Source organism: Gossypium hirsutum, chromosome D12 (genome assembly GCF_007990345.1).
Source record: "Gossypium hirsutum isolate 1008001.06 chromosome D12, Gossypium_hirsutum_v2.1, whole genome shotgun sequence".
In the NCBI taxonomy this organism is placed as follows: domain Eukaryota; kingdom Viridiplantae; phylum Streptophyta; class Magnoliopsida; order Malvales; family Malvaceae; genus Gossypium; species Gossypium hirsutum.
The window spans coordinates 2,905,566-2,919,776 of NC_053448.1; the positions used below are offsets into that span (position 1 = coordinate 2,905,566).

At 36.5% G+C, this 14,211-nt stretch overlaps 1 protein-coding gene across 1 annotated transcript; it reads left to right on the forward strand.

Moving 5' to 3' along the window:
• Nucleotides 1-8,430: 8,430 nt before the first annotated feature.
• On the forward strand, nt 8,431-12,535 carry LOC107953376 (receptor protein kinase-like protein At4g34220). Its single transcript, XM_016888673.2, has 3 exons — nt 8,431-8,915; nt 9,139-10,854; nt 11,681-12,535. Exons 2-3 carry the CDS (start codon nt 9,180-9,182, stop codon nt 12,352-12,354), a joined length of 2,349 nt encoding a protein of 782 aa, XP_016744162.1. The 5' UTR covers nt 8,431-8,915; nt 9,139-9,179; the 3' UTR covers nt 12,355-12,535.
• The last annotated feature ends 1,676 nt before the right edge of the window (nt 12,536-14,211 follow it).

Consider the following 14,211-nt stretch of genomic DNA (forward strand, 5'->3'; position numbering starts at 1 on the left):
TCGTATAACACCCCAAACTCGTGTCCTCGTCTAGAGATCTATCTAGAGGTGTTGGCCACCATAGAAGATAGTGATAAAGGGTTCGATAATGATGATCAGTCCCACCATGATCTCAACGATGATTTTAGTGACCCCGATTTGGATGACATCCCTGAAGACATAGACAAGGAAGGGCCGGTAGAGGGTGAAAATGCGAACCCCCATTCGGTAGGAAACACGGGCCCTGGTATAGTTATAAGAAATAATTCAGGGTCCTTCATGACCGACGTGGATCCTGATGCAGCTCTTGCGCGCGAGTTCCCGAAATATACAAATATTGTGCCGACTCACCTAGTTGACAATGAATTCGACGAAGAAGAGTTGTTTGTAGGAAAACAATTTAATAACAAAAAAGACTATTTACATACTATAAAATAACTTAGCTTAAAGTTAAGTGTGGATTATAAAGTAATGAAGTTGATGCAGTCTTTGTACGTAGGAGAATGTTGGAAAGCGTCGAGTGGTTGTAAATGGCGTGTCCGAGCCGCGTTAATGCAGCGGACACAGATGTGGATGATAAGGAAACTAGAAGGTCCACGCACATGCTCGTCTGCTCGTATGTCGCAAGACCATAAAAAGTTAGATGCAAAAACTATATGCAACTGTATCATTCCTTTGGTGAAAGATCGCCCACCATTCAAGTTTCGGTCCTTATTGTAGATATGTAAGCTCGATTCAAGTACAAAGTGTCGTACCGAAAGGTATGGTGGGAAAAGCAAATGGTGATGCGAGAGTTGTATGGTGATTGGGATGCGTCATACAACGAGCTTCAATGGTGGATAGTTAGGATGCAGGAGTATGTGCTGAGGACAATGACTGATTTGCAAACATTACCGTATAAAGGCCCTGACCGGGAGATACAACTGGAGAAACGAGTTTTTCACCGATTTTTTTGGATGTTCGAGCCGTGTGTTAGGGCCTTCCCTCAGTACAAGCCGATGGTACAGGTGGACGGGACATGGTTGTATGGCAAATACACACAAATCCTCCTGATTGCTGTTGCACAAGACGACAATCGAAATGTACTTTCGATCGCTTTCGCCATCGTGGAGCGTGAGTGCTTCGAGTATTGGAAATTTTTCCTCACAAATCTACGGAGGTACGTTGTCAGAGAATACAACATTTGCCTTATATCAGATAGATTGAAAGGATTACTTGCTGCGATAAGGCGATCGGGGGTTCCGTGTAGGTTTGTTTATTACATCCAGCACATCGCGGCAAACTTTCATAGAGATATAAGAATAAAGATTGGAAAAAAGAACTTGTGAACATGAGTAAAAAAATTTTGTTTGTATTTATTTCAAAAATTACTTTTCAAATTTTTTGTTGTTTTTAAATTGGTGATTTCAAATTAAATATGCAGCCCATGAGTTAGAACCGAGAAGATTCAGGTAGAGGTTCGCAAGGCTTGAATCTCAGATGTCATCTTTACCAACAAATCTCTGGACATGGTTAGGCAGCATAGAGAACTGGCAATGGACTCAAAGTTACGATGAGAGGCTTCGGTATGGGCAGATGACGACTAACCTGGTAGAGGCGGTTAACTCTGTATTAAGGCGCACACGTCATCTCCCGATTTCTGTTGTATTATCGGCAACATTCTATAGGTTGGCGACATTGATGTCTAAGATGGGGTTGAGACAAGCTAAGCAGATCGAGGCCGGACACGTGTACATAAAAGCCGTCCGAAAGGCCATGGCGATAAATAGTCGAAGGGTACAAACAATGAACGCAGAATTGTATTCGTGCGACTTGGAGACTTTTCGAGTTTAGGAGTACATTGACCGTCGTTCGGGTCTTCCACCTAGGTCATACGCAGTTGATCTGCAAAACAGGCGATGTGAGTGCGGGATATTTCAGACTCTTCGATATCCTTGTGCGCATGTTCATGCAGCATGTGCGAGAACAAACTTAAATGTTGAATAATTCATAGACGAGATCTACACGTTGCAACGCATATTACGTATATGGGGGGAACAAATTTCTTGTAATGCTCGATGTCTCAAACAGGGAAGTTCCACCGCCTGTTATCGAGATGGTGCCTAACTGTAGTCTCCACAGACATCCTAAAGGTTGACCACAATCGATGAGAATTCAAAATGACATGGATGTTAGGGAGACGGGTGAACCCAAACTGTGCATTGTGTGTCTAACATCCGAACACAACCGATCAACATGCCCACATCATGTCTACATTTTCGGTCAATCGTCTCGTAATGTTGGACTCCAAGATGACGAGTGATATATTATTGAGCGCATGTTCTTGTAAAAATATTGTAAATATTTAAAAATTAGATAATTTAAATGTAATGAGAAAAAAGTTGAAAGTAAATTAAATTTTAATGAAATGAGGGAAAATTTTAATTTAAATGAGGAGAAAAAATTTTGAATTGAAAATAGAAAATTTAAATATAAAATGAAATGAGAAAAAAATAAATTTGCATTGAAAATAGAAAATTTAAATGAAATGCGGAAAAAGTTAAATTTAAATTAAAAAAATAAATTGAAATTGAAAAAATATATATATTTTAAATGAAATGAAAGGGAAAATGGTAAAGGAAATGAAATTAGAGTGAAATGAAAAATAAAAAAATAGTTGAAATGACTCATCTACGTTAGGCCTGTGTCACTGGCTAATTTGGCCTTCCAATGGCTGACCTTACACATTTTTTTTGCCTCAAAATTGAAATAACTGTTATCAAGCCTGATAAATGTGGTGTCAGGCTCAAAAAAACTCAAAAAAATGAAATCAAATATTGTTTTAATAAATTTAAAATTTAAATTGACAAAAATAATAAATAAATAAAAATATTTAAATTAAATATTAAATGAAAAAAAAGTGAAATTAGATTTATTTTAATAAATTTAATTTATCTAAATGGGGTGTCAGGCCTAAAAAACCCCAAAAAATGAAATTAGTTTTTTTAGAAAATTTTTAAATTTAAATTGACAAAAATTAAATATAAAAAAAATAAAAAAAATAGATGAAAAAAATTAAATTACCCTGATATTAGGAAAATTTAAATGAAACTAAAATAAAAAGTAATGAAATTAAAATAAATTTTGAATGAAAAAGAAAAGGGTTGAAATGACCTATCTGCGTTAGGCCTGTGTCACTGGCGAATGGCCGGCCTTACACTTTTTTTTTGGCCATTTTTTTTCAATTTTGCCCTACAGCCAAATGGTCCTCCACTCTAAATAGGCAACTTCGACGAACACCGCAGTTCACCCTCAACCACCGCCGACGACCGACGATCACTCCATGAATCGTAATCTGAATGTTCTTTTAAATGACAATGACCACATTGCAAGCAATGTGCATAAGGTAAACGAGAAATAAAATGTCTGATTTAATTTTAAATATTATTTTAAATTATTTTTAAAACGAGAAATATAACATTATATATTTACTATAAACGCAGGATTTGTATAGAATTGTGAGACCCCAGTTGCATGATCTCGATTATTTTCCCGATCGAAGAGTTATACTGTATTTGAATGTCGCGGGTTTTGGGGTAGCTGCGTACATTAAGATATCTAAGCTACGAACCGATTTAATATCGGCATTAGTTGAAAGATGGTGCCCGGAGACACATACGTTCCACCTCCCATGTGGGGAGGTAAATATTACACTGCAAGACATAGCAGTCCAACTAGGGCTGTTTATAAATGGCAAAGCAGTGACTGGGCTTGGAAGAGTGCTCAATCCGCAGGGCACTTGCGAGCGGTTACTTGGAAAGGTGCCCCCAAACAACGAGGAATGACGATTAACATATATTAAATTTACTTGGTTAAAAGAAAACTTCCAGCATCTTCCGAGCAGTCCAATGCAGATGGACATTATTTACGCTGCAAGAGCGTTCATTCTTCAACTTATAGGGGGGATACTTTTACCGACCGTCAATCAAAATAAAGTCTCAAGAATGTATCTTCCCTTATTAAAGGATCTCGAGCTTGCCAGAAGATTTAGTTGGGGCTCTGCAGTGTTGACATGCTTATACCGCGAGCTTTGTCGAGCGACAAAACTGTCTACAAAAACAATTGGCGGTTGTTGCATTCTATTGCAGTCTTGGGCATTATACCGAATACCATTTCTGGCATCAGTGAGCCACCAACCGTATGTCTGGCCACTCGTTAATAGGTAAATATATAGTTCAATTTTGCCATCTATTTTTTATTGTATATTATAATATACTTATTTTTCCATGGGAAAAATAATTTGATAATTTTTCTTTTTTTAGATGGGAAACTATACTGGGAATCGAGCGATTGTTCACCTTACCTATGTACGTATGATGATAGAGACTAATTTCGGGGATGGCGTAAAATACGATTCCGAATATTTCTTTTTTAAATACAATAATTGCACAAGAAAAAAATAACGTGTTGTCTTTTTTTTATAGTTTTTATGGATGCTATATAATGAGGAAGATATCGCGGCGCTCATATCATCATGGGTTATCGAGCAGCAACAGTTGTTCGTGTCAAATGTGCCGTTGATTCATTTTCATATGGTGGAGTGATACGATGGAGGTCGGGTTTTGAGGCAATTCGGTTGCACACAACATATCTCGAACACTCCCGTTGACATCAAAGAAGTCCACGGAATGGATAAAAAGGGTTCGGGTCGGGACGCTTTAAATTGGGCGCAAAAATATGAACCGTATATCTTTCTGTGGAATCAGTGACATTCAAGGCACTCTCCCTTGTATGTCTTAAAGGGAGGGTTCTCTACTACGCCCGAGTACGCAACATGGTATATGGCATACAGGAAACCCTTTATATTCCAAGGTCAGTACATGCTACCTGAATCTTCTCGATGGCAACCAAAGAATGCACAACCGCGCAGTAACCGAGTTCCGCCATTTGGGAACATCGAGTCCAATACTGCCTCGAACCCCAATCTCGAGGCCTAATATGAAGCATCCTGCTCATCATCACACAACTTGGATCCGGATCCGCTGCATGAAATTCCTCCATCGTTCGAAGATATTTTTGGTGACGACCTCGAGCCTCAACATTCAACACGATCCAGATCATCCTTATACCACCCAGAGTTTTATCCCGAAGCACGTACACCCACAACTGAGGATATTTTTCCATCAGCACCTCCGGTTACGCAATACCAATTAACTCCCGATTATAGCATAGAAGATTATTCTACCTTTCTAAGTACACCGAACGGGACACCGGACGCCGAACCGAGCAATTATCAAACGCCTTAGCAAGGTCACGACATCACCAAATGAGACATCCGGACCGTTACACGCCAGCGCCGGGGACGTCCCCGGGATTGCGACAATTTTAATTTTTTTCTATTAATTTTTACTTTATTTTAAAATTATTCTGTAAATATTTCTTTTATTTTTAATTTTTTTTAATATTAAATTAATTTCTCTAAAATAATTATTTGTTTGAATAAATGACTTCGTAATATTTAAAAAATAATAATTCAAATAAGTAATACTACAGGACAAATTAAATTTACATACACAATAAAATACAATCATTCTACAATATTAATACAAAAAATATAAATTTTAAACAAAAATAATATGCACTATATTAAATTTAAACACCCAATGAACTACAAACAGATGGGTAAAATTAATACATGAAAATTTAATTTTCAAACTTTATATATTACAGATTAAATTAAATTTACATATAAAAAATACAAATATTCTAAGAAATTATTGCACGAAAATATAAAAATGAATCCTTAAATCCTAAACAACTATATTAAATTTACAGATATAAAAAAAATACAAACATTCTTAAGAAATAATACAATTATTTTTAATTCTAGTTTCTTCACAATTAATTGTCTTCTGCTTGAATCAGGTCTACGTTGCATCAGTACTAGTTTCTTCACAATTAATCGTCTTCTGCTGTAGACCTTTTCTTCTTCCATTGTCCCATGAGATACCTTTGCATGGAGACTCTACCAACCGGTTCCAACCATAACCTAGTTGCGGAATAAAAACTATTGCACCATTGATAATGTCCATCTGCGTTGGACAACTCGATTAGCCATCTATGGTGCAAATAATCATCCAACCCTTAATGGCATAACCTTTAAGGTGGACATGGCAGTATATGATTTAACTCCATTAAAATATGATAGTATATAATTCAACCCCGAAATTCGATTGTATACTACGAAAAACTCCATATACAATCCACTTCAAAAAAACTCATTTGATGATGTACTACAAAATACTCTCATTTTGATGGCTCTCTGAAAATTTGTTTTTTTCATTCCATTTACATTATCAGATCCCAAACTACCTACTATATATAAAGTTTGATACCGACTATTAGAAGGCCAGCACCTACTTTTTTTTCGTACTGCTGGTGCCGGCCATTGACAGGCTTGCACCCAAATTTTTTTTTCGTACTACTGGTGTCGCCCATTGACAGGCTAGCACCCATTTTTTTTCGTATTGGTGGTGCCGGCTATTGACAGGCCAGCACCTAAATTTTTTTTTCGTATACTGCTGCTGGCCATTGACAAGTTAGCACCCAAATTTTTTTTTTTTTTTAAATTTTGTATACCAGTATGATATGATTTAAAAAAAATACACTGGTGCCGGCCATTGACAGACCAGAACCAAAAAATTCAAATTTTCAAAGTCTGACACAATCATCAGGTAATCATGGGTCTAAAATACCAGGTGGTGCTGGCAATTGACAGGCCAAAACCTCTTTTTACTGTTCATTTTATTTTGGTGATTGTTTTGAAACCTTGGTTATTTTTATAAATATCAAATTTTGTTAGGTCAGTTTAGTAAAATAGCCACTATTGTGGGATGATGTACTGCCACCCCCAATGACATGAGCATCTCACGTATTTGATGAGTTTCTTTGCTCATATCACATGAAATTTTAGACCTCCATCTACCTTTGCTACTTTGCTTAGACCCTACCAATGCTACAAGTTGATTGCTTAGCTAACAAGACAAACCAAAACACCAGCTCCCCTGTGATCAAAAGTACATAGAGAGATTCTAATTTCTAATCAAATAAATGGGGGGATATTGTGTTTTTTTTTCGTTACGAAAAGTAAGATTAGTTGAAATGTGGTTTTCCTAAAAATATATTTATTTAATTTAAAAATCTAAATTATTTTTTAGGTAATTTAAAAATACCAACCCATTACATTAGATAATAGTTTAATATGATTACAAGATGCGATAAATTTTTTAAATAATTACAATAAAAATAAGAACCAGACATATGATGGGTTGAATTGATTTAATATGTGATATTACTTTAAATATGTATAATTAAATTAAAATTAAAATTTTATATATATACTTGAATTACAAATAAAATTTTATGTGTAAAACTATATCAAATCAAAATTCATATGTAATTTTGAGATATAAAAAAAAATAAGTGATAATTTTTCCTGAAAAGAGAAAAAGAAAAAAGGAAGAAAAAGCTTGGAGATCTGACTTCTTTTCAATATACAATTTTATGATGTAATCTTTTCAAAGATTTTCATTTATAGAATAAATAATAATGAAGGAAAATAAGGAGAAGAAAAAAACCCTTCAATGATTCACTGTGAATCAAGTAGTAATAAGAAATCTTTACCGTTGATATTTGTATGTAACGTGATGTGATTGGGAAAATTAGTATCCAACGGTTGAGATTTTGCTTTTGTAGCGACGATGAGAAATTATTTTATAAATCTCTTGTATCATATTATTTATAATTCCGTTCAATTAAAAAAATATATTATCTTTAATTTATAAGTTTAATCCAAATATATATATGATATGAAAAAAAATAATACACCCTCTTTTAATTGAACGGAACCATAAATGATGTAATAAAATAATTTTCCTCCGTCATGAGTTGTAAGAAAGCAAGTTAAAAGTGGTTATTTAATATGATTATCACATGTCGCACTTTGATTGAACCCATCCCATGTGACAGATTTACGAGACCTAATTTTCTTAATAATCTAGAAGATGAGTTAAGTTTAAAAATAATGTTTTATTTGTAAAAGAACCTTACGGAAGGAAGATGGCAGAGTGAGTTGATTGGGTTAAGGATGTTACAAAATTTCTAGTGTGAATAAAGATTAGTTGTAGGCTGATTGAAAATAGAGCATTACGGTAAAGAGTTGTTCGTTACACCAGACCCATACTTGCTACCCTTTGATTTCTTAAAGCCTTTTTCTTTGATTCCATGTCCTGTCTCGCCCGTGACAGATGTGGGATGGCCTTTGTTTTTTGCTTTTTGACAAATGGCAGCTTCCATGTGGAGACAAGACACTAGTAAGGGTCGAATTTTGATCTTTCCCATTCCCTCTTTTCGCACTTTAGTTCCCAAGTATTTTACCTTCCCTGACCTCCTTTACCCTTATCCCCTGTATTTTGTTTCCCTCTTTTTCTCCTTTTTAGATTTTACAACTGTTGAATAGTATACTTTTGCAAGCATCCTAAGCTAGGTGTTTAACTTAAGTAAAATTGGGAATGTGTTGTTGAACTGAATACAATCTCCAAATCTTCTTCACCGGGGAAACACAGGAAACACAGAAACGGACTCTTTAAGAGCCTAAGAAAAACGAAAATGGTGAGTGGGGCAGCCTCAGCATGCTATTCTGACAAAGAGAGAGAGAGAGAGAGGGACCAATGTGAATAAAATCAATACACTGCAAACTTATGGACCTTAAACTCAATAGGCCAGATAGGCGATTCCTCTGTCTCTGACTCTGCTTCTATCTTGTTTTCCTCCCCTAATTATACACTGCAAACAGCTCTGTTTACTTAAAGTTGAGATAGTACCACGTCAGTCTTTTTTTCTCATCTTATACCCTGATAAGCTAAGCTCCCTTCATCATTATATCAACTTCACTTCTGGTAAGAAACAGCCTCTTTCTTTTCTCTGTAAACCTCTGCATTGCTCTCTGAAATAAATAACAGCTTTTCCTTTAATTTAGTGCTGAATTATTATCAACTCTGCTCTGTGTTGTGTTTGGTTCCCTTCAAATCAGTGCCGTACTTTTGCTCTCTACCCATTTCTTATCTTTTATTAGCAGATCCACCTTCGGTTCTAAATACTTTTGCTTCAATGAATGTGTAGCCTGAGACTCAAAACCAGCTCAAGATTTACAAGAAGAGCCCATGGGCTTCAAGAGGAGCAATTCCCACTGCTTCAGCTTTCTCCTTCTTGTTTTCCTTATGGTTCCTTCACTAGCTCTCAACACTGATGGGGTCCTCTTGCTTTCTTTCAAACATGCCATCCTCAGTGACCCATTGTCAGTCTTGCAAAGCTGGAACCGTGATGATAAAACGCCATGCGCATGGACAGGAGTAACCTGCACTGAAATTGGGCTTCCAGGAACACCAGATAGGTTAAGGGTGACCAGCTTGGTTCTCCCTAACAGCCATCTTCATGGTTCAATATCGGAAGACCTTGGCCATATTCAACACCTTAGCCACTTGGATCTATCAAGCAACAATTTTAATGGAACTTTGCCAAGCTCCATCTTTAACTCAACTGAGCTTCAGGTACTCTCTTTGTCCGGTAATCTCATCTCCGGTTCGTTGCCCGAGTCTATTGGTGCCCTGGCTAGTCTTCAGCTCTTGAATCTCTCTCATAATGCCTTGGCTGGGAAGGTACCTGAAAATTTGATAGCTTTGCAGAACTTAAGTGTTGTGTCTTTAAAGGGCAACTATTTGTCAGGTAATATACCTAGCGGTTTCGATTCAGTTGAGGTTCTGGATCTGTCATCGAATCTGCTTAACGGGTCTCTCCCTTTGGATCTTGGTGGTGTTCATTTAAATTATTTGAACTTGTCTTACAACAAGATTTCAGGGTCAATATCACCAGAGTTTGCAAAGAAACTTCCTCAGAATGCCACCATTGATCTTTCATTCAATAATTTAAGTGGGGCAATTCCAGAGTCTGTAGCTTTGCTTAATCAGAAAATGGAGTTCTTTTCAGGTAATATTGATCTATGTGGGAAGCCATTGAAAACCCTTTGCGCAGTTCCTTCAACACTTTCTACTCCTCCAAATATGTCCCAATCCATATCACCAGCAATTGCAGTGATACCAAATACAGTAGTCTCAACCCCAGTAACAAGCTCATCACCGAACAACATTCAAAACCAAGCACGAGGCAGTCTAAAACCAGGCACCATAGCAGCCATAGCTGTTGCAGACTTAGCTGGTATATCCATTCTCGGCATGATCATTCTTTACGTTTATCAACTCAAGAAGCGAAAAGATCATCTCGACGATCCAAGCACCGCAGCAACAAGCTGCAACGTCTTAAAACAACCGAAAGTCATTGTCTCGAAAACAAATATGGAATTAAGAACAAAAATGCCACCACCACCACCATCATCGTCATCATCACCATCATGTTCATGTTCATGCATGAAGTTAAAACTGATAGAGACATCGGAGACTAACAGTTCTGATAGTGACCTGGAAGAGAAAAACCAAGTCATAAACGTGAACCAAAGACCAGGGAAGCTGGTGACAGTGGATGGGGAAACAGAGTTGGAGTTAGAGACATTGTTGAAGGCATCGGCTTATATATTGGGGACGAGTGGGTGGAGCATTGTTTACAAGGCAGTGCTGGAGAATGGGACTGCATTTGCAGTAAGAAGGATAGGGGAGAGTTCAGTGGAGAGGTTAAAGGATTTTGAAAGCCATGTTAGGATGATAGCCAAGTTGAGGCACCCAAACTTGGTAAAGATTCGAGGGTTTTACTGGGGAGATACTGAGAAGCTTGTTATCTATGACTACGTCTCCAATGGCAGCCTCGCCTGCACCACTACCGCTTACAGTAAGTTCCATTCCCTTTCTCATCATATGCACGTTAGCAGAAACCCATTTCTATTCACTAAAATGCGCTGCATTGCTTCTGCCTGTTCATACATTCTCTCTCCGTCTTCAGCTTTCTAAGCATGTGTTCACGTGCACGATAGGCAAGTTTTATACTCTTTCTGCTAAAATGCGCTTATGCATTTTAAGCCGTTAGATTTCACTTGTGCGGCATACGTGCGGCTTATCCAACGGTGTAGGACCCGCAATAATGATGCATAAGATGTCTCATTCGCTCTTCTTTCAATGAGTTTGACAACTTTGTAGCTTTTGATTCGATGATAGCAGTAGAAGAGTGACCCAAGCTTACAAAATGTTTCTCAATATAAATAAAAATTCGTTTTTAATAACGAAAACATATATAACACTTATTTTTCTAAAATGTATACTTTTTTTTTCAAAATTTTTATAAGAAAAAATAATCAAACTTCACTGGGAATGTGGGATTTGTGTGGTTTAAGTTTGCTTTATTCTGTCTTTTTCCTTTCTTTTTGTGGAACTTACTAATTGTTTCTGGTTAAAGATGAAAATACCTTTTTGGGTATTTTGAGTGAAGAGAACAATCAAACATAACTTAAGACAGAATTTGGTCCCCCCGCCCAGCCACCACCACCTTGAATTGACCCCATTCTCCACTCTTCCCCTGTTCTTTTAATTCTTAAGCTTTCTAAAATATCCTATTTCAATATTGTTTTATACATATACTGAATTCTAACCATGAAAATATATGGACCTGTTATCAATTATATTTACTTGCAAATGATATGATGTTTTGAACACAAAAACAGGAAGATCAGGCTCATCATCAGTTTCGCATTTACCTCTTGAAGCCCGTCTTAAAATAGCAACAGGAGTGGCTCGGGGACTGGCCTACATTCATGAAAAGAAACAAGTTCATGGCAATATCAAACCAACCAACATCCTTTTGGATTCCAATATGGAGCCCATAATAAGTGATCTGGGTCTAGATCGCCTTCTCTCTCGCAACGGCGCTACCTACAAACCAAACAATTCTTCATCAATCAGGTTTATAAGCAGCCAACGGTCCACAGCTTCTCGTGATGCTCCATCTGACCACCCCACAACCCCAACCAATCCTAGCCCCCATGCGGCTGCCACTTGTTCCACGCCCTATCAAGCACTAGAATCATTGAAGAACCTCAAACCAAACCCCAAATGGGATGTCTACTCATTTGGCATGATTTTGCTTGAGCTCCTCAGTGGGAGGGTGTTGTCGACGGGAGAGCTGGAGCAATGGGCGGTGGCACCTGCTTCAATTGGGGAAGAAAAGAACCGGGCGGTTCGGTTGGGTGACATGGCGATAAAAGGTGACATGGAAGGCAAGGAAGAAGCCATTCTAACATGTTTTAGGTTAGGGTTTAGTTGCGTATCGGTTGTGCCACAAAAGAGACCGTCCATGAAGGAAGCAGTTCAAATCCTAGAGAAAATCACTTGGTGCTGATAAAATGGTGCAACAGCTTCAGGCTGCTTTCGACTCTTTATTAAACCCTTTTGTTGACTTAAAATGCTTTGGGCATAAGGAGACCAGATAGATATTTTGTTGAATGTTGATAGTAGTCAATGCAAGAACAAATGTACTTGTTTAACCCATTAATCTAATGCATAACCACCACATACTACTACCATAGATGTTTTGTTATTTCTTATGATGCTAAATGGGTTTGGTTTTGTTTGGGGTAGAGCATTCAAATATGGATTGCTTGATTTCAGCAAACATGTATAACATAATTAATTTTTTGAAGTTTATATAAAACATTTTCAAGTTGGGAAAAATTGTGTGTGAGAGTAAGAAAGAATTGTACAAAACTGTTATTACATGTTATTCTTATCCCTCTCCAACGAGAAAATGACAAATCAGATTTTTTCTTCTAATTTTTAATTTTTTTCTGAAAAAATTCAAATCCAACTTAAAAATGCTGAAAATCAAGAAGAAAGATATGATTTGTCATTCTACCGTTGAAAAATGATAAGGATAACGTGAAATCATAGTTTCATACAATCTCTGCTCTTGTGAGAGTAATAGAGAAACACAAATTGAAGGATGTAATAACATTTGTATTCGGTGAAAATGGTATAGATTTAATTAAAATTTTGTAACTATCTATTTTAATAAACTAACTGATTTATTGGGAAAACAACAAAGTAATTATATAATCGAATTATAATTTGGCAAGTGACAAATACAATTTTAATGCTCGATTGAATGATGATGATTATCCATAGAATTCATGTTGAGGTTAACGATATGCAAATTTCAATATTTATGGATATTTGATTTTTTTAGATAATATTTAATTATTTAATTATTATTTTATGTTGATATTAATTCTTTAATATTTATTATTTTAGTTTTGTGGATAATAGATGCAAATTTGAGTTATAAATATTTAAATTTATTTTATTTTTATGTATAACGAATTTGGATTTGAATATCGGAATTTGTTTTTTTTTTTTCAAATTTCTATGCAAATTTTTTTATAGAGTATATTTAGTGTATATAAATTCTTGGATCTAATAAAGGCAATAAACATATTTAAAATTTAAAGTAAATTCGAATACTTGGATTTAGTGGATATATGAGGGTGAAGACTTTTAAGGCTTTAGTGTCCCATCGAGTGAAGCCTCTTAAGATCCAATACTGCTTTCGACGTTGGCTTTTCACCATAATGACATTTTCGACAAAGCTTTTTAAGGATCAGTTGTCTTATTTGCTAAGGCCTCTTAATGCCCGAACTCGCTAAAAAGCACTACCAATGAAGGAATTACCCAACAACAATGGTCTTCCAAAGACCCTAATGTTGTTTTTGGTAAAGCCTTTTAAGGCTCTAGTGTTCTGCCAGGTAAGGCCTCTTAAGGCCCTAAACTGACTTCTGGCGTAGGCCTTTCGAGTGCCTTATTATTGTTTTCAACAAAGCCTCTTAAGGCCCCAACTAGCTAAAAAGTGACTACCAACGAAGCAACTATCTAACAACAATAACTTGCCAAGGCCCTAGTGTGATTTTTGGTGAAGCCTTTTAAAGCTCTAGTGCCTCGTCAAGCGAGGCCTCTTAAGGCCCTAGTGCCATTTCCAGCGTAGGCCTTTTGAGGGATCCAATTCCATTTTCAGTGAAGCCTTTTAAAGCTCCAATGCCCCATTGGGTGTGGCCTCTTAAAGTCAACTTTTTTAAAAAGTGACTACTAGTACTATTGGGGATAGCCTTTTAAGGCTTCAACGACTAACACTACAACACACTAGGTAAGATAGGAGTATCTTAAACAAATCATAGGATTACAATAAGTTTATCTATGTAGGTAGGAG

Excerpts from the sequence above, each read along its gene's own strand:
- LOC107953376 (XM_016888673.2), top strand. The coding sequence starts at position 9,180 with ATGGGCTTCAAGAGGAGCAATTCCCACTGCTTCAGCTTTCTCCTTCTT. Across the intron at positions 10,855-11,680 it reads CTGCACCACTACCGCTTACA|GAAGATCAGGCTCATCATCA; the intron begins GTAAGTTCCATT and ends ACACAAAAACAG.